General features: G+C 42.3%; 1 protein-coding gene across 1 annotated transcript in view; it reads left to right on the forward strand.

The window, feature by feature from the left end:
• LOC144506451 (cyclic AMP receptor-like protein A) overlaps positions 1-21,971 on the forward strand; it is a 192,053-nt gene that overhangs the window by 8,033 nt on the left and 162,049 nt on the right. Inside the window, exon 3 of the mRNA XM_078232583.1 lies at positions 3,584-3,638. Coding sequence (XP_078088709.1) covers positions 3,584-3,638 — 55 coding nt within the window. The remainder of the gene's footprint in view (positions 1-3,583; positions 3,639-21,971) is intronic.

Here is a 21,971-nt window from a genome sequence, read left to right on the forward strand (position 1 = left end):
GTTTTGTTCTACATTTTTTGGTTGTATTTTATCCATACTGTCTTAGTGCTATACTTCAGTTATATTAAAATTGTTGGACCATATAAGCTTGTAAAAAAAACAATCCTCCCTTATTTATATTTTATATAAATACATACATTTATATATTAACACAGCTTTTCTGATGGATTAACAGATTTATCGATTCAGTAGCTTTGCTGTCCAGACAAGAAAGTCCTCTGCTTTCTCCTGGGTTCATAGCTGATGTGCTGGTTTGCAGGTGCAAGTGCGACCCTTGGAATCCCTGAGGGTGTCCCTGAAGCTGCCTCTCTGAGAGTCACCACTCTCTCAATGGAGGAGGCTGTTTACTTGGCGCTTAGGGTCAAAGCAGTGGCATCAAAGAATAAAACGTTCTTATTTAACAAAATTGAGCCTTGGAAAATAAAGGATGCCCATGTGAATTACATTGAACTGGGGCAGGTTGAAAAATATTTAGGAGCAAAATTTGATCCCTGGGTGGGTACAAAGGGTAATGTTTGGAAAGATGAGCTGGCTAATGGATTGACAATCTGAGGGTGTGTCCACTTAAACCAACACAAAAATTTAATATATTAAAAACTTACTTTATCCCTTGTTTCTATTATTACTTAATTCTGTTCCACGTGGACTCCTCCATGACGGAAGTCATGGCATGCAGACCCTCATGGATCTCCGCTAGATCTCTCCGCACATCCTGCTGGCTATGCAGCATCTGCCACCTGATGAACATCTCCAGAGGCTTGTCCTGTGCCTCCCAACTCAACATGGTCCTCGTCTCCAGCAGTACTCCCAATGTCGCCACCTTGGGACCTCTCTGCCTGTGCACTTTGCCCACCTGACCTCACCAGCCTTCCGTGACCTCCTGGTGCTGATGCCATTGCTGGACATGAAAATAACGATATGAGATCATCTTATATCCACCTGAGCAGGCAAATGGGTCCTCGGTTTAACTTCCAACCTGAAATATGGCATCACCAACAATGTCATGCTCCCTCAGGAGGGCGGGCGGCACGGTAGCACAGTGGTTAGCACTGCTGCTTCACAGCTCCAGGGACCTGGGTGCGATTCCCAGCTTGGGTCACTGTCTGTGTGGAGTTTGCACATTCTCCTCGTGTCTGCGTGGGTTTCCTCCGGGTGCTCCGGTTTCCTCTCACAGTCCAAAGATGTGTGGGTTAGGTTGATTGGCCATGCTAAAATTGCTCCTTAGTGTCCTGAGATGCGTAGGTTAGAGGGATTAGTGGGTAAATATATAGGGATATGGGGTAGGGCCTGGGTGGGATTGTGGTCGGTGCAGACTCGATGGGCCAAATGGTCTCTTTCTGCACTGTAGGGTTTCTATGATTCAGTACTGCATTGGAGTGTCGGCCCTGTTATTTGACCTTGAACCCTGGAATGGGACTTGAATTGGAGCCTTGTGATTTTTAAGACCATAAGACTAAGGAGCAGAATTAGGCCACTTGGCCCATCAAGTCTGCTCTGCCATTCAATCATGGCTGATATTTTTCTCATCCCCATTCTCTTGCCTTTTCCCCATAATCCCTGATCCCCTTATTAATCAAGAACCTATCTACCTCTGTCTTAAAGACTCTCAATGACCTGGCCTCCACAGCTTTCTGAGGCAAAGAGTTCCACAGATTCACCACTCTCTGGCTGAGGAAATTCCTCCTCATCTCTGTTTTAAAGGGTTGTCCCTTTAGCCTGAGGTTGTGCCCTCTGGTTTAAGGTTTTCCTACTAGCAGATTCAGAGGAGAGTGCGCCACCAACTGAGTCATGGCAGATGCAATTTTCTTGATCCACTCTTGTTGGAGATTGCCCAGCACTTGTATAGCACAAATGTTACTGCCTACTTATCAATCCAAGCCTGAATGTAATTCGGGTCTTACTACAAGTGGGCATGGAGTGCTCCAGTATTTGGGGAGTTGCGAATGTCACTTAACACTGCAATCATCAGTGAGCATGTGACTTGTGATGGAGGCAAAGTCATTAATGAAACTGATAATTGCTGGACCTTGGAGACTACCCTGAGGAGCCCCTGCATTGATGTCTGAGACTGAGATGATTGACCTCCAACAACCGCAACCATCTTCTTTTGTGTTAGATATGATCTTAGCCTGTGGAGAGATTTCCTCCTGATTTTGATTGACTTTAATTTTATTCAGACTCCTTGATGTCTCATTGGGTCAAATTATGCTTTTTCTCAGAGACAGCTATTTGCGCCTCACCTCTTGAGATCAGTTCTATTGCCCATATTTAGACCAAGCTGTGATGAGGTCAGGACTGGCCCTGGTGGAACCAAGCTATGGTTTCAATTATGCAGCAGTCCTGTGTGTTTATACAGTTAGTCTCCCCATTTTTGTATCCGAAGAGGGAAATCTCCTGTTCCTCCTGGAATCATTCATGTGTGAATGTTGTAGACGGTATTAAGCTTGATGATAATGTTCTCATAGAATTCTGATGGATACAGCAAAAAAGGAAGTAATTCAATCTATTGTGTCTGTGTTGGCTCTTCATTCGAGCAATCCAATACCAACCTTGTGCTGCTTGCTTCCCCATATCCATCTTCTTCTGTTTTAAATAGTTATCCAGTTTTATCTTGAAATAGTCAATGGCCTCAACCACAAAATATTCCATGTTCCAATGGCCCACTACGTAAAGGGACTTCTCCGAACCTTTCACCTTACTTTGTTTATTTTAAATTGGTGACTCTTAGTCACTGATTACTCAACCAGAGAAATCATTCTCTTCCAATTTACTGTCAAAACCCTTTTTCAACAATCAACCTAATCTCCTCTAGATCTGACCTCTGGTAGAAATAGTCATTGTCTCTCATCTTCTAAACTATATTTCCCCTCATCAGCAACTTCCTGGTAAGTATAACTTGGACACTCTATAGCTTTATTTGATTGCATATAATCCAAAATTGAAAACAATGTTCTTAATTGTGGCCTAAGCAATGATTTGTATAAGTTTACCATTACATCCTCACCCTTGTATATGCTGTTGAACTGTTTCTGAATTATCTGTGTGTTTCCACCTTCGGGAAATTATGCAATTGAACCTATGATCTCTGCTCATCCACTGTCTACAGTGTCTTTCAGATAAGTGGACACTCTCATTCCATATTATTTCTCCCAATATATATTACTGCATACTTGGGTTGAAATGAAAATTAATGTGGCTATCTGCCTGTGTCACTGATTAATAATGTCTTTCTGAAGCTTTTTCACACACATTTTGCCATGCGTCCGTACAATTTTAAAGTTGTGTTCCCCAGATCCAAGTCCAAATGATTTTTCTATACCAGAAACAAAAGTAGCCCCAAACTGATTGCTGGGTAAGCCATTTCCAATCTTTCTCTAGTTTGAGGGGCACCCGTTTCCTCAGTGAGTGTTTGGTTTCCTGTTTTGTCGGGCAGTCTTCTATCTGTGTTGCTACATTTCTTATACATACACCTGTTTCACTCAACCACACACTTGGTGAATGAAGCCTTGGGAAACATTGGATCAGTGTTATTTTTTAATGCTTTTGGAGAATGTATACTAATAATTGTATTGTTTTCATGTAGCTCCTTTATGCTTCTTGTGATATGGTTATTCCGAAAGTACACCTCTTTAGCCCAGGTAAGGTAATTCTATAAAATTTAAAATATGTTTAGTTTTATTTATTAGCATCCCAAGTAAGTTTACATTAACACTGCAATGAAGTTGCTGTGAAAATCCCCTAGTCGCCACACTCTGGCGCTTGTTCCGGTACACTGAGGGAGAATTTAGCATGGCCAATGCACCTAACCAGCACATCTTTTGGACTGTGGGAGGAAAGCAAAGCACCTGAAGGAAACTCGTGCAGACTCCGCACAGAAAGTGACTCAATCCGGGAATCAAACCCAGGTCCCTGGTGCTGTGAGGCAGCAGTGCTAACCACTGTGCCACCGTGCAGTAAGTAATAAGTGTGGGCAAGGTGGTAGAGGCAGACACACTGGGAATGTTTAAGACTTATCTAGATAGCCAGATGAATGGAGTGGGAAAGGAGGGATACAAAAGAATGGTCTAGTTGGGACCAGGGAACGGCGCGGTCTTGGAGGGCCGAAGGGCCTGTTGCTGTGCTGTATTGTTCTTTGTGCTCACACAACCATTTTCGAAGTGCTGATATGACTTTAGGCGTTTCCTCTCTATGATCATTTAGCTCTGTGGATGCTCTTGAATGAAAAAGATTGCATGTCTGCTGATGAGAAAAAATATATCTCCATCTCGTAGTCATATTAATAGAATAAGCATTTTGTTAATTCACTAGCTATCTGTTCCATTTTGCTGACTGAGAATAAAGGCACTCATTTTGATACTGTGGGACAAATGTTTGAAGTAGCACCCATTTTCACTGTAGTTTGTATACCCTTCATATGCAGAATGCCACAGACATGAAATATAATAGGTTGTTCAAATAGAAGATGTGGTGCTCTGACTGAATCCTGTGTAAACCCTATTCGTGTAACACAGTAGCAAAACACTGTGGATGCTGGAAATCTGAAATAAAAATAGAAAATACTGGAAACACTCAGCAGATTTGGTAGCATCTGTGGAGAGAGAAACAGAGTTAGCATTTCAGGTCAATGAACTCTCCGATGAAAGGTCATTGACCTCAAAACATTTACTCTGTTTCCCTTGACACAGATGTTGCCAGACCTGCTGAGTATTCCCATTTGTGTAATGTTATGTTTACCTTAAGTTTCTTTTAATAACTGCAGTAGTGAACAGTTTTACATCTCTTGTTCAAGATTGCATGTAACAAAAGTTTAAAACTGTCTTGGATCATAAGATATAGGAGCAGAATTAGGCCATTCGGCCCATCGAGTCTGCTCTGCCATTCGATCATGGCTGATATATTTCTCAATCCCAATCTCCTGCCTTTTCTCCGTAACCTTTGACGCCCTTACCAATCAAGAGCCAGTCTATCTCTGTTTTAAATATGATGTGGAGTTGCCGGCATTGGACTCGGGTAGGCATAGTAATTAGTCTCTCAACACCAGGTTAAAGTCCAACAGGTTTATTTGGTAGCACGAGCTTTCAGAGCGCCGCTCTTTCATCAAGTGACATTCACCTGATGAAGGAGCGGCGCTCCGAAAGCTCATGCTACCAAATAAACATGTTGGACTTTAATCTGGTGTTGTGAGACTGTTTTAAATACATTCAATGAACTGGCCTTCACTGCCTTCTGTGACAATGAATTCCATAGATTCACCACTCTCTGGCTGAAGAAATTCCTCCTCAACTGGGTTCTTAAGGGTTGCCTCTTTATTCTGCGGCTGTGCCCTCAGATTCAAGTCTCTCCAACTAATGGAAACATCTTTTCCACGTCCACTGTATCCAGGCTTTTCAGTATTCTGTAAGTTTCAATGGTGAAGACACTGGATTAATCCTTACATTTGAAACTATATTGTCACTGATATAGCTAAACCTTTGCTCTGTCAATTTTAGCAATCAACAGGCTTATTTTATTCTCTGTGCTAGTTTTCCTTGATGTCACTATATAATAAAAACATGAATGAAGGTTTTGTTGGTCAAATATTTATTAATTTAAAGCAGATCTCTGCTGGCATTGCTCAGCATCTCAGAAAGTACACTTATTCCCAACAAAGTGAGACCAGGGAAAGTGGTGGAGGAAGTAGTTATGACACTTCGAGAAAGTGCTTCCTTTGTGCAAGAATTTTATTATCTAATACTTGGGTGAATTGAATGAGGTACGACTTTCAATGGAAAGGTATTGTTCCTTACCTAAATATTGTTCCCTTTTTGATGCTGTCAGGTTATCGGAGTCACAGTACCTTTGCTGAAGCAATAAATATTGGTGTGTGCAAAAATGTAACTACAATATGTTAATTTTGAAACCTGAAAATATTGTTAATTTTCTAAAAACAATGTTCAACTGCTTGAGTCTGAGTTGAGCCACAAAGACAAGCAAGGTTCCATCCAATCATATTTGTGCTTCTAAGTAGTTTGTCAAAACTCTTAACAGGATTCTGACATTGAATGATGACCACTTGAATGAGGAACTAAAGGATGCTCAGCACAACATGTGATATATTAGGCTCCAACAAGTGTTGCATGTTTTCAGGATAAAATGGAAAGAAACAATGAAGAATGATAGAGATGAGAAAGATGCCGTGATGTACTGCATCTCATTAAGGTTGCAGTAATGTTTTTTGAAATGTTTTGTCTCTGTGGAGAAGAATTTCCATTGGTACCTCTCCTGATGGTCCATCTTTAGTTTGGAGATTGCCTTTTGAAGAATTGCGGTCGTGAAACTGCGTCCTGCCACCTAATGCACTTCATAGCACATTAATGAGCCCAAGCCATCAGCCAGTGCATAATTTAATTTTTAACTTTCCTTTATGAAATATAAAAATAAAGGCAAGAAGAGACCACTTCGCCTATGCCATTCAGTTTCAATTCATTTTATAGGATGTGGGTGTCACTGGTGAGGCCAGCATTTATTGCCTATCCCTAATTGCCCTTGAGAAAGTGGTGAGCTGCCTTCTGGAAGCACTGCAGTCCTGCGATGTAGGGGTACACCCACAGTGCCGTTAAGGGAGGGAGTTCCAGGATTTTGACCCAGTGATAGTGAAGGAACGGTGATATATTTCCAAGTCTGGATGATGACTGGCTTGGGGACTTTTCAGGTTCCTATGTGTCTGTTACCCTTGTCCTTCTCGATGTTAGTGGTCATGGGTTTGGAAGGTGCTGCCTAGGGAGCCTTGGTGAATTTCTGCAGTGCATCTTTTGATGCACTGCAGAACTACTGTCACTGTGCGAGATGGTGAATAGAGTGAATGTTTGTGGAGCGGGTGCCAATCAAGTGGTTTGCTTTGACCTGGATGGTGTCGAGCTTCTTGAGCGTTATTGGAGCTGTACTCATCCAGGCAACTGGGGAGTATGCCATCACACTCTTTACTTGTGCCTTGTAAATAATAGATAGGCTTTGAGAATTCAGGCAGTGAGTTACTCGCTGCAGGATTCTTAGCCTTTGCCCTGCTCTTGTAGCCTCAGTATTTATATGGCTGGTCCAGCTTGGTTTCTGGACAATGGTAAGCCCCAGGATATTATGGTGTGGCCTACTGCTGACAGCATCCCCTTCACCACTCACTCCTCCGTTCTGCAAACTCCTGGCAGAAACAAAGGACAGTTTCAGAAAATTTTGAGAAAATTCCTCTCTAATCCTCCAAAAGCTTCCTTTTTGACTATGGAAGACTAAAGAGTTTTGCTTTCTTGTAAAAACTTCAGTGAAAATTTAATTCCATTACAGCTGCAACTCTGGAACACAGAATTTGTTGACATAAAACAAAACTGCTTAATAACTTGGTCAGGATTTCCTCATTCACTTTGTGTTATCTAGTCACTCCAGTTTGTTGAATAAATTCTATACGTTCCCTACATGGTCAGAGCTTAGTTTGAATCAGAATTTGCAACTGGACTGACTGATTTTTGAAAAAAAATAGATTTTTTAATTCAACAAATTGTCATGTTTAGTGCACAAATATCTCAGAATATAGTATCAAAATGGTTTCCAAATCTGAACAGTTCCTGTCAGACTTCCTCTTGCACCTGTATTCACAGTAGAAATTAGTTTTTAATCGTTAATATGAGTCATTTTACGAACCAAAACTTCCAACCTTTTGAATGATGCGCACCATAGGACAATCTAAGCATTTTGCACCAGAGACTGTGAGTAAGGGACTGCCCGCAATATTGACCATATTCTCCTGTCCATTGAGGAGCGATACTGTGTATTTGCCAAAAAATAATTGTGATACTATTTAGAAATTAGTCAATTAAACAAAATTACAAAGACCACATGACAAGCGTTGATATAGTAATATGACCCTGGGGAAAACACTTCAACTTAAAAAAATAACAAGGGACAACCTTTTAATTAATGCCATGTCCCAAAGTGCTTTAAAGAGGAACAGAGTTCACAATGAAATTTTATTTCCATCCACACTCCTGGTTTACTGCCCCTACCCCCGTGCTATACATTTTTTTTCTAAAGGGCTCCCCCAATCCCTGAAAATTGTGCTACACTAATACTCTCTGGTGAAATGTGTATGCATTCTTGTGTTTTTGTTCTGACAAAGAAAGCTGTCCCTGGCAGCTCTGAGTCCTGATAATGCTACTTTGCTGTCTAAGCACATATCAGTAAAAGGCTCTGGATAGAATGCGTCCAGCATAATGGGAGCCGCCAGAGAATCCAATAACAATTAACTACTAGTCAGAACACAGCTGTAGGCGGAGAAATACTCGGAAAACACTGAACCTTTTGTGCTTTCCAACTCGGTCTCCTACTTGTTTTCGCTAACTGGGCCTTTTAGCTGCCACTCTGCTGCTTTTCCAATCATCATCAAGTGTTTCCAGGTCACAGCCCAGCAGCAGCCCCTGCCGCTGCCCCCCCCCCCCCCCCCCCCCCCCCCCCCCCCCGTCCCCCTCAATTCATCAGTACCTTGCCCTTTTACTCAATTGCTACCAGACCTGAACCCCTCTTACCTCATTTGTCTGTGAGAGTTTTAGAAAAATAATGGCTTGGTGAGACTAGGAAGGATTTTATACACGAGGAAGTCAGTGCCCAGGATTAATTTTTAATAATCTGCTAAAATTTGAAAAAATATAAGAACACAATGTGGTAGAAATCCTGTGCACTGTAGTCCAGTCATTTATTGAAATTCACATAGATTTAGAAAGTGATACTAAGAACAAAACATTTGTTTTTACAAATGAATGTACCTTGGTTTAACTTCGCAGGTTGCATAAGCACTTTGCTGTTCTTTTACATATATTGAAATAAATTTTCCACTCATCGTAGTGGTGCTAATCAGGTTCTTGTTTACACAGATTCTATGGGCTGAATGGGTTGTCCCGAGAGGGACATCTGTGGCTTGTGCCAAAGTCTTCTGCTTCAGAGGGAAATTAGGTATCACAGGGGAGCCAGTGGCCTGGCACACGGGTAGGGCAGACCTTTGCGTCATCGATGCTGACCTGGATCTAGTGCTGGAGACCGTGAAGGTGAGGAGGGATGTGCGCTTCCCAGCAGGCATTGAGAGGAGACCACCTCATTATGCAGCAGAGGCACCTCTGTATTTAGTGTCATCTCCTGCTCTTGCCCCCACCACCCAAGGGTCCCTCAAGTTGCAAGCTTCTCTAGAAAGTCATGTTATCAAGAGTGTAACAGATTACCATAATGACTGAGATCCTTGTAGGGAGATCTTAGCAAACACCATCTGACTGATGCAGGCACTGGAATCACAACTTCTAATGGTCTAACCAATGGTTGTCCTGCTGAGCATGTGGCATTTTTTGTATCACCTGCCTTCTGTGCAACTGTCTTGGACATCTTCAATGGAGTCAGTGTCCGTGTCTTCATGGGATTTTTATTGTGGCAGCCTGGACTGCCAGAGGATGAAGGAATCCTGGTAGCTGTGAGCGCACATATGGAGGGAGCTCTTGTTGTTGTAGACCAATTGGCAGTTGAGAGCGTGGCAGCCCTTTTTGTTGATGGATCTCACTTGGTGATCACTGGGTGCCTTGATGGCCATATCAGTGTAATTGTGTCTTTGCCTCTATATGCTGTGTTTGTGAACTAATCTCCTCTCACCTGATGAAGGAGCAGCGCTCCGAAAGCTCGTGATTCCAAATAAATCTGTTGGACTTTAACCTGGTGTAGTGAGTCTTCTTACTATAAACTTTCAATGAGGAAAAAACAGTTTGGTCGTCAGCATGTGGAGAGAGGAAAGATGTCAACCCTTTGTTAGAAGTATTTCACTGCTAACCTTTTTTGGATACTGTCGTCATAACATTATGTAATTCTAGCTCCTGCTGAAGTTGGACTAGTGCTATATATCACTCGTGCAGCTCTTTATAAATAATGGATTGAATTTTCCCTGGTATCTTTAACCCTTTGGTGCTATGGACATAGGTCAGCACCAAAATTAAATAAGAAAGTTTCTCCTCCTTTCCCAGTTTTTAGTCTTTCGATGAAGAGCCATATCGATAGTTGGGAAATGTTGCATATGTACAATAAGATAGAGATCAAACATGAGAATTTTCTGTTTTGGAAATTTGAACCGACTCAAGATACCTGTTGCTTATGACAGCATTGGAGATGAATCTGTTGATGTGCTGACATGAACCATGGTTCACATGTGAAAGAAACCTCTCTACCTTTCTGAATATTCCATTTATTTGCTTTTCCCAAACTACTACAGTAGTGACAGGTTCTTGTTCCCAAATCCCATATTTGCTACCCCACAATTTCTCTGCTACCTTCTCTTACTTTTGAGCAACTCAGCATTTTCCATCTTTCCCACTTATTACTTACAATCTTTGTCATGCACTGCCCTCCCAAGTTTCATCAACCCTCACCAAGATCTCCTCCTCCCTTAACATTCTCATTGAGCATTTACTCATCCTCAATGATTTCAACCTGGACCCTCCCTTTCCTCCAATTTCTCTGACTTCGTTACCGTGCTCAATTCACCCTTCACATAAGCCCGGGGTGACCAAATCCACTAACCCTTATACTATAATGTACGGACAACCTTTACAGACACATTTTTATTACCATTGCTTAAACTTCAATGAGCAAACCTTCAGCTTCTTCCTCTTGTGGGTTTTCTTCATGCACGATTCAGATTGGGGGGAAAAGCAAATCTGCTTCACTGACATGCATTAGAGGCAGCGCAAACTCACTGTTTAACTGGCTTTGACAACCTTGCTCTTCCAATGTGGAAAATCAGTCAGAGGTTTTAAAACAAAAAGTTAGATTTTGCTTAAAAAGAAACAGTTGTAACTGCTTACTGAACAACATTTGAATCGGGAGTACCTTTGATTTAATTTATTATTGTCACATATATTGTAATGCAGTGAAAAGTATTGTTTCCTGCGCGCTATACAGACAAAACATACCATTCATAGAGAAGGAAAGAAGAGGGTGCAGAATGTTGTGTTACAGTCATAGCTATGGTGTAGAGAAAGATCAATTCAATGGACCTACCTCATATTAAAAAGTCTGATGGCAGTAGGGAAGAAGTTGTTCTTGAATCTGGTACGTGACCTCAGGCTTTTGTACCTTTCTCCTGACGGAAAAAGGTGGAAGAGAGAATGTCCGGGATGCATGTGCTCCTTGATTATGCTCCCTGCTTTTACGAGGCAGTGGGAAGTGTAGATGGAGTCAATGGATGGGAGGCTGGTTTGAGTGATAGACTGGGCTCCGTTCACAACCCTTTGTAGATCCTTGCGGTCTTGGTCAGAGCAGGAGCCATACCAAGCTGTGACACATCCAGTAAGGATGCTTTCTATGGTGTATCTGTAAAGGTTGGTGAGAGCTACATGTGTCCTAATGCAGTATATTCTTACATTCCTGTACTATATTAAACTGTTCCATTCATTTCGAGACAGAGACCAGAAGCTGGTGAGTGTACAGCGAGAGGTTGGGTTAGGGAGCCAGAGAAAATGGCACTGAGGCCCCCCCGCACCCCCATGAAGCTGTTTGTGACCAAGGCTGCACCTGGCTGATCAGCTTCCACCAATATGCTATTCAATGGGTTTCAGAGCACAAGGAGCTCAAGTTGGGAGAACAAGGAGCTCAAGTTGAGCTCTTGTATATTAAAGAGCTGCACATGGCTCACAGCTACAGTTTGGCCACCCCTGATGTAAGCTTTACTATCCACCCCACCTAACTTTTTAAAAATCCTTTCACGGGATGTGGGTGTCACTGGCAAGGTCAACATTTGTCTTCCATCCCTAATTGCCATTGAACTAAGTGGCTTGCAAAGCCATCTCAGAGGCAGTTAGAGTCAACCATATTGCTGTGGGTCTAGATTCACATGGATGGCAGATTTCCTTCCCTAAAGGACATTAGTGAACCAAATGGGTTTTCATGACAAACAATGATAGCCACCGCTACTGAGACTAGCTTATGTCCCTGATTTATTCATGGTGGGGTTTGAACTTATGGGTGGAATGTTCCCATTTTCTGGCAGAGTGACACATCGGGTGGTAAAAACGGTGTTTAAGCCGTTGGCCCTAACAGTGGCTTTCTCTGCCATATTATCAGGGAAATAGTTGAAAAAAGTTGGGGGGAGGGGCAAATTCTATGACGTAACACTGGTGGAGCCCACCCTGCCAACAACTTAACCTTTCAAAAATTGGCGTGCTGTTTTTAAAGGCCGCCCCAATACGAAAAATTAAAAATAAAACTGTAACCCCCTGAACCCGGTATCGCGGTTAACAATCCATTCAGTGGCTTCATCTGAGCAGTGTGAGTGATTGTGGAATAGGTCTGGGCAGAAGTTCAATATATGTGTGATGGTCTGACTTGGATGGCCAGTTACAATTTGAGCTCTTCCTCTAGTTCCTTGGCCCGTCCTCAAGCATTGAGGGTTGTCCATATTTTCCGTGAAAGTTGAAACCTGGGACTTCACCACAGTTACCAGGAGATGTGTGATCAACAAATGGGGCAATCATCAGTTTGTAGGAAATACAGTGTGTTCCAGTAAAGAATTTCAGATGACTATGTGGGGTTTCTTTGAAGTTTCTTTCAATGGGATGAACTCTTTTTCAAAACCCTTTTCTTCACATCTGAATCTCTCCATAGTCATAATCCACTTTGCTCCTCTAACCTGCTGTAGCCATGCATCCCGTTTGGATTCTCCCAACTTGGGCTTTTGTGCAATAGGTCCTTCCTTCACCCAGCCATTGTTTTGTGGCTTTCGGCCATGTGGGTCCCATTCTCTGGAACTTGGTCTCTGAACTCTATCGCTCCACCTCTGTAAACCTTCTGAAAGCACCAACCTTGAGGGTAAAGCTGCCAAATCTCCAATTTGTTCCCATGTGTGTTCCTTTATTCCTTTTTATTAGTTTTAAGAGTCATAGAGTTTCAGAGCACGCAAAGAGGCCCATTGTGTCCACGAAGGCCATCAAGCAGCTGTCTATTCTAATCCCATTTTCCAGCACTTGGCCCGTAGCCTTGTGTGCTATGGCATTTCAAGTGCTCATCTAAGTAATTCTTAAATGTTGTGAGGATTCCCGCCTCTAGCACCCTTTCAGGCAGAGTCCCAGATTCTGCCCACCCTCTGGGTGAAAAAGTTTTTCTTCACATCTCCTATAAACCTCCTGCCCCTTAACTTAAATCTATGCCCCCTGGTTGATTGACCCCTCTGCTAGGGGGAATATTTCCTTCCTATTCACCTTATTTATGCCCCTCATGATTTTATACATCTCAATCTTTCTCCTTTTCTCTGTAAATGCCAGGGGCTACATTTAAAGGCACTATCTAAATGCAAGATATTGTTTGTGGCTGACAACGGGTTAAATTGTCCTAAGTCTTTTCTCATGATTGCTTACTGTACACAGCAGCAGGTGGCAAGAAATTTAGTGCCATCTTTCGCACATGAGGGCAGTGGAAAGGAAGGGAAACTGTAAACATGTTTAAAACAAAAACCTCCCATGTGGCCTGCGATTGCTGCAGATTTGAAGTTTGGACATTGACATTGCTCTCAACAATAACTTTAAATGATATAATTAAAAGTAGTTGGGGTGCGGGAGTGTGGGAAGGTCGAAGGTTGCAGCCAAAGATCTTGGCAAAAAGTGGCAATCCTTGTAAATCTGTTTCACAAGAGGTAAAAATTAGTGTCTATTTACTTTGATTCACACTGATAAGCTAAATGAACAGAATGAATCTGGGTACATGTGTCTGAAAATACAAAACATACCAAGGCCATTTAAGGAGTTACCAAGATTGGGTTGTGGTAGAATAGTCAATAACAAAAAGGACTTAACTACTAGATCATTTACTTGTGTTACTAAACTGTTAAAGCACCCATGTTCATTTATATGAATTATGATTAAGTTTCTGATTTGTACTGAAGTAACTGTTCAGCTGGGGAAGCTAAAAGAACACCATGATTGACTTTATCATCCCTGAGGTTAAGGGAGGGAAAATTGGCCAAAGTTTCTGCTTCTGATTACTAATCATTAAACCCTGCTGTTGAAGTATGTTAACAACAACAACTTGTATTTTTATAGTGCTTTTAACGTAATAAAGTGTCCCGAGGCACTTCACAGGAGCATTATAAAGGAAAGTTTTGACGCCAAGCTACATCAGATGATATAAGTGCAGGTAGACAGGAAGGTTGGTTTTAAGCAGGGCCTTGAAAGAGGTAGAAAGGCAGGGAGAGAATGCCAGTGTTTCAGGTGTATGATGTTTGTGCTGTTAGTTACAATTATTTTGGAGTCTTTCCTGGGATGCGAGTATCACTGATATTTATTGCCCATCCTTGATTGTCCTCGAAGAGGTGGAGATGAGCTGTTGCCTTGAGCCACTGCTGAACACTTGGTGTAGGTACATGCACAGTCCTGTTAGGAGGGGAATTCCAGATTTTGACCTACCGACAGTAAAGGAATGGAAATGTAAGGGGGTGATCTCCTGGAGAGAACAATGGCGTGTAGAGAAACAGGTCAGTTTTCTCCCCAGATCTTAGCACACTATGTCAAAAAAAAAACCCAGCTGGGTGAGCCCCGTGCCCAGACACCCCACCCAATCAATCGCTGCCGGCACAACCCCCACTTCCCCTTGAACATTGGACCCCCTTCCCCCCCTCCCATGCAATCACTGCCAGCACACCCCCCCAAACGGCCACTGCCAGGTTCATGCGTGGGTGAACCTGTTTTAAACTGCGCCAAAGTGGTGTGAATATTGCTGGGGCAGGGGCTGCAATTTATATTGAAATGTATTTTAAGATATTTAAATCAGGTTCATTCCAGTTGTGGGGTTTTGCCGCAATTGTGGACGGTGAGAGTGGGCTCAAGATCCCGCCAATTGTTCCAAGTCAGGATGGAGTGCAAGTTGAAGGGATACTTGCAGGTGGTGGTGTTCCTAAGCGTCTGCTGCCCTTGGCCTTCTAGGTGGTAAAGGTTGAAAGTTTGGACGGTGCTGTTGAAGGCTGGTTGGTAAGGTGTTGCAGTGCATCTTGTAGATGATACACACTGCTGCCTCTGTGCAATGATGGTAGAGGGAATGAATATTGAAGGTGCTAGTTGGGGTGCTGATCAAGTGGGCTGCTTTGTTCTGGATGATGCTGACTTGAGCGTTGTTGGAGCTGCACTCATCCAGACAAGTGGAGAGTCACACTCCTGACTTGTGCTTTGTAGATGGTGTCTTTAGGGCCACAGATTTCTCAGCCTATGACCTGCTCTTGTAGTCAGTGTTCATATAGCTGCTTCTGTTCAGTTTCTGGTCAATGCCTTATGAGACAGGAGGAAGCCACCACCACCAATGGTATCTTCCAGAGCGTCGTTGATGGAGCAATTAGAATCAGGTGCTGAACAGGCTAGATTAGATGAGAACCAATATCTCTTGAGAAGTATGATTGCAGAGAGAGGAGAATTGATGGAGGATTTGTAAACAAAAGTGAGAATTTTTAAATCAAGGCATTTGTAGGTCAGTGAGCACAGTGGTGATGGGTGAAAGAGATTTGCCACAAATGCGGACGTGTGGAGCAAGGGTTTGGACGATTGTAAGTTTACAACGGGTAGAATATGGGAGGCTGGCCTGGAGTATGTTGGAATAATCACTCTTGAGGTAAACAAAGGCAGGGGTGAAGGTTTCAGCAGCTGATGAGCTGAGGCAAGGGTGGAGTGCGGTGATGTTACAAAGATGGAAATAGTCTCAGTGATGGAATGGATATGTGGTTGGCAGCTTATCTGGGGTCAGATATGACACCAAGGTTGCAAGCAGTTTGATTTTGCTGCAGACAGTTGTCAGAGGCTTTTGGAGTTGGTAGCTAGGGATCAGTTTGTGGCGGGGCCTGGAAGCAATGGCATCTGACTTCCCTATATTTAATTGAAGGAAATTTCTGCCCATCCAGTACTGGGTGTTGACAAGCAGTCTGATAATTAGCAAAAGCAGAGGAGTTGAAAGAGGTGATGGTGAAATAGAAGTGGATCTTTACGCGCAAACTAATGTTCATAGAATCATAGAAACCCTACAGCGCAGAAAGCGCCCAATTGGCCCATTGAGCCTGCACCGACAACAATCCCACCCCAGACCCTATCCCCACAAGCCCACACATTTACCCTTCTAATCCCTCTAACCTACACATCCCGGGACACTATGGGCAATTTGACATGGCCAATCAACCTAACCCACATATCTTTGAACTATGGGAGGAAACCGGAGTACCCGGAGGAAACCCACGCAGACACGAGGAGAACATGCAAACTCCACACAGACAGTGACCCAAGCCAGGAATCGAACCCAGGTCCCTGGAGCTGTGAAGCAACAGTGTTAACCACTGTGCCACCGTGCCAACCCAAAAATGTTGTGTTTTTGGATGTGTCACCAAGAGTCAGCATGTAGATGAGAAGTAGGAGCAGGCCAAGGATTTATCATTGTGGGACACCAGAGGTAGTGATGCGGGAGAAGAAAGAGAAGCCATTTCAGGTGATACTGTGCTTAGAATTGGATAGATAAAAATGGAGCTCGGCAAGGTCAGTCTTGCCCAGCTGGGTGATGGTGCAGAGGTGTTAGAGATGTGATCAACCTTGTCAAAGGCTGCAGACATGCCAAGAAGGATCAATATGGATAGTTTATCTTTGTCACAGTGACTCTGAAAAGAGCTGTTTTGATAGGTATCAGGGGTGGAAGCCTGAGTAGAGGAATTCAAACATGAAGTTCTGGGAAAGATGGTCATGGATTTGGATGGCAACAACACATTCAAGGACTTTGGAGAGGAAATGAAGTTTGGAGATGGGGTGGTAATATGTAAGGATGGTGGGGTTTTTTTTTGACTGGGGTAATGGTACCAGTTTTGAAGGAGAAACAAACAGTACCTTAAAAGCAGGAACCGTCAACAATTACAACTAACATGGGGACCATGAAGGGAAATTGGATAACCATCTGTTTAGAGGGAATAGGGTTGAGGGATCAAGGCGAAGCAATGCGTTAAGGATAGGACTTGACTATTCATTTACATTTGATTAATGGATACTTGCAGCAGGTATTTGAAGTTCACCTGTTCTCTGTGCAGCCAGACCATATCAATGACTTGAACATCAGTGAAGGTGCTCGTGGGCAGGACCTTCTATCATCTTAATGAAGGAGGTTGGTGTAGATAGGGAGAAGAAACATCATTTAGTGATTGATTGATTTTAAATTTAGTGACAACTTCTTTTTGAGTACATTGTAGTTTTTTGTGAATTGTTTGAATTGCAGTTTTAAAAGTGTTGTAATCCTGTGGATTCTTTGGTAATCTTGTCCAGTTTTCCCATCTAAATATGCTGTGATTTGAAATTTTTACCCTGGTTAAATACCAATGTTTTGCTTTACTTGTGAGATGATTAGGGTCTCCAATAAAGTGACATTCTAGTGATGCAATCTTGTAAATAACCCCTTGAGATGCCTAAATGCATTAAAGAGTTTAAAAAAAAACTCCCAAGAGAGAAATGAAAATCCTTTAGCTACCACATGTGTCTCCTGGCTGGCCTTGTAGTTTTGGGTAACAAGGAACAACAACTGTGTGTCTTCAAGTATTTTCTCAGAAGCTTACGAGTAACCCTTTGAATAGTTCTACAGGTCTATTTTTGTTAAGCTGCCTCTTCCTTCTCTGTGGGTTTCCTCAGTCCAAGAGCTTTTCTGACCAAGCGGCTAGATGTGCTTCCGTATGGCTCTTTTTGCCAACGGTTAAGAGGTGGTTGAAAAGGCAATGCTATCCCTTCCTCTTAACTCTTCCCTTCCATCCTTTGTGGAGGTGCATAGCTTTACTTTGGCTCATTCCCAAAGCTGTGCAGCAACTCAGTGGAATGCAAGAGTCCAAGCTGTTCACCATTATTTTGTTGTAGCACAAGGCACTCCAGTGAGCTGTGTTTCTTTAAAATGTTAGGAATGTAAAGAAAGAATCACCTTCTTTGAAATTTAGAAGGAACCAGTCGGTGACTCTAGGACCAGGGAGTATCGTCTAAAAATTGGAGCCAGACTGGCATTTTGAGTTGGAGCTCTCTGTGACTACAGGGGTGAAAGTAAGGAACACTTCTACTCATGCAGGATGGTAGAAATTTGAAACTCTTCCACAAATGGCATTTGGCACCAGATCAGTTGGATAGACTGGGACTTCTTTCCCTGGAGGGTACGAGACTCTAGGACTATCCAAAGAGTTACTCAACATCTTTTCCCAAAGGTAGGGGAGTCTAAAACTAGAGAGCATAGGTTTAAGTGAGAGGGGAGAAATGCAAAAGGGTCCAGAGGGGCAATTTTTTCACACAGAGAGTGATGAGTGTCTGGAATGAGCTGCCAGAGGTAGTAGTAGAGGCGGGTACAATTTTGTCTTTGAAAAAGCATTTGACAGCATGGGTATAGAGGGATATGGGCCAAATGTGGGCAATTGGGACTAGCTTAGTGGTAAAAACTGGGCAGCATGGACAAGTTGGGCCGATGGGCTTGTTTCCATGCTGTAAACCTCTATGACTCTATCAGTTAATTTTGAAACTGAAATGGAGAGATTTTTGTTAGCCAAAGATATGGGACAAAGGCGTGTTTATGGAGTTGGATCACAGATCAGTTCAGGTCTCATTGAATAGTGGATCAGGCTGAGAGTTAAATGGTCTACTTCTGTTCCTATTTTACTGAGTATTTAACAAGATAGACAAATACTGCAATATTAATACAGTGTGTTGTGTTTTCAACTGACTGAAATACTTTGCAAAGGTGAGTGTCTTCCCCCTGCATGAATAAGAAAAAGATGGCAGGGAATGAGGGAAAACTGAGATAACCTGTTATGTCTGTCATGGTTTGTGATTTGTGAACATTTGCCCAGGGCTGTTTTTGATTAGTTCATGTTGGGATACTTGCGTTGAATTCAGTTCACCAGTTTAGAATGACAGCGTGAACTTTTTGGAATTGGGTATGTCACTTCCTGCATCATCTTGTTATTGAGATTTATTAAAACATTCTTAATAAATGTGCATCCATAATAAAACAGTAAATTACAATTCTATGTCATGAAGTGCTTATTGCAGTAGATTTTTTTAAAAAGTAAAATAATCAGCCTGTTGGTTTAAAATGTGCCTTGTTTTACTGATGTGTTTACTGGGAGACGGGATTAATGCACAGAATTGTGCCTCTCATGGTTATGAACCACAGGTCATGATGCCATATGAGATATTGGGCGGCAGGAAGGCACAGTGGTTAGCACTTCTGCCTCACAGCACCAGAGACACGGGTTCAATTCCGGTCTTGGGTGACTGTGTGAAGTTTGCACATTCTCCTTGTGTTTGTGTGGGTTTCCTCCGGGTGCTCCAGTTTCCTCCCACAGTCCAAAGATGTGCAGGTTAGGTGGATTGGCCATGCTAAATTTACCCTGAGTGTCAGGGGGACTAGCAGGGTAAATACATGGGGTTATGAGATAGGGGCTGGATGGGATTGTTGTCGGTGAAACTTGATGGGCCAAATGGCCTCGTTCTGCACTGTAGGGATTCTATGATATTGGTTTATAGGAACGTGGAATCTGCTTACTAGCGAGACCAATGACACAACATACCTAGTGCAGACTAGAAATTTGTAACAGTTGCCAACTTAATTGTTCTTCATTGCATGCCTCGTAGAGGAAGATTTAAAGGGCTGGCATTTTGAGTTGAAGCTCTGTGACCCGAACTGTCTGATTTATACTGTATTTCGATCAATAAAATTATCAAGCCCTGAAGCAGTTCAGCAGAGAACCATGCGGCTAATCTCTAATATCAGGAGATTGAATTAGAAGGAGAGAGTAGAAAAGCACTGTTCGGCTTTGATGGGAAACGGCGAGGGAAGCTGGTGAAGGTACATATTGCCTCGATATACATTGCTGTTCCTTCACTGAAGTGGGGTCAAAACCCTGGAACTCCCTTCCTAAAAGCACCGTGGATGTTCCTACAAAATTATGGATTGCAGCGGTTCAAGAAGGCTGCTCACCTTCTCAGGAATAATTAGGGATGGACAATAAATTGTAGTGTAGCCAGTGATGCCTACATCCCATGAACATTTTTTTTAAAAAAAGGAAATGGTATACAAAAGGCAAATTTGGAGTATGGCTTCAAATTAAACTGCAGTACAAAGAACTGCAGGTTTGAACTGGTAATCAGTAAATTTATGGCAGGTATGAAGGGACTTTCTGACAAAGAATGATCAACAAACAATGGATTTCTGGGTGGGTAATGGAAACAAAAACTTGGAGCAATTTAAGAACCAGTTGCATGCTGTTAAGAAAAATTGTAGGTTTTATAAATAGATGGAACATATGGTCTTCCTCCTTTTGTATTTAGATTATGATCTTATGGAAAAAGCTGCATGCTTTATGCCGGTGGACACTTATTTTTATGGATACTAGCGCCTGTCCTATGAGTGCTCGTGGTGAGTCAGAGAATTCTCTGTTTTGTACGGTGTAACATAGAGCACATGATAGGGATCACTGATTAGGGTGACTGCAAAATTGGAATATCATACTTGTTCAGCTCCTTAATTAAGTTTATATATTTTTTCAGAAGTCCAGGAACCAGATGATGATTGTGGGGAAGATATTCCATGTTGCAAATAGGTAGGAAACATGTAGAAGGTGTGATGTGAATTAATTTTGTTAAGATGGGTATCTAGGGGGTATGAGAATTGTGATGGGGTGTCGCAAGAACAGAACTGTATTGGGGCAATGAGGGAGGAGATCTTGGGAGAACCGCAAGTAGTGTGGTAAGAATGGTAGCCTACGTATTCCGGTGTGGGAACATTGGTGAGTGCAGTCCAATGGCATCAGAATAGGGGGAATCTCGGACTCTAGGTGCCAGATTTTAACCCATTTAAAGCTCACCCTCTTGTACAGATTTAAAATTTGCCCCTGAGTGTATGTGAAACTGATCAAAAGCTTTGCCTTTGGGTATAAAAGCACTGAGATGATGATGGTAAGGTGTGGAAGCATTGCTCACTATAGAAAATATGGAGAGGAGGATTACTGGATGTAGACATATTGAGAGTGGATCCTGGAGATCCAAATAATGGGATAGAATTGTGGGTACTGGAGAGAAAAACACTTTTTTAGAATATAATTTATTCTAAACCAATATTTTGATGAGAATGAAGCTCCTACAAAAGGAAGCCAAGAAAAAGGAATTTCTCACATGGTGGTAAAAGAAAGCTGTGTTCTTACCATGACTGACAACAGTCACAGTTGCGTGTGTGCTGAGAAAGTGGCTTTTGCACTCCCCAGCCAGAAGAAAAGTGTCAAAGTGTGTTTAGGTTTGGAGAGGGGAATGATGGAATATGAGTAATACACAGCCAACTCGGGGAGAAAGAGGGAGAGAAATAGAGTTGGGCAATAAGAGATGTAGTAAGGGAAGTAGGCCTAAAGTAGGTGATACAGTGGGAAGCTGTGCCACAGTGACACCTTTCTTGGACACGAGTTAAGAGGACTCAACAGGAATTAATTTATTTGTACGTCTAAATTCAGTATGATGGGAAAAACATGATTTAAAAAAAAGAAAAGTGATACCAGAAGTAAGTGTAACCTTAGGAAGACTTCTAATTTTCCAGTATTACTAGCTGGTCTTGCATTGCACTACAGATGGAGGGTCCAGTACTGAAATGTTTTACCTCCGTGTTCGTAAAGAATGTAATGACAACAGTACAGTTTACCTCAAAACAGTAGACAATAGAAGCTTTTATTGTTATAGCATTGAGATTAAAAATGAACAGAATAAAGTAGAATGTTTAAATGAGAACTAAATGTCATTCTAGAATCACAAAAGAACATCTAAACCCACAGAAATCAATGTGAATCACTTGCGTCATTACTGACTGACAACAATGAAAAGGTTACTAATGAGCAGTGCTGCCCGTTTAGCTATGCTTCAGTGAATTTGTGACTTGATGGAGCATTAGATACAACTGACTGAATA

The sequence above is a fragment of the Mustelus asterias genome, chromosome 17, assembly GCF_964213995.1.
Source record: "Mustelus asterias chromosome 17, sMusAst1.hap1.1, whole genome shotgun sequence".
Lineage (NCBI taxonomy): Eukaryota > Metazoa > Chordata > Chondrichthyes > Carcharhiniformes > Triakidae > Mustelus > Mustelus asterias.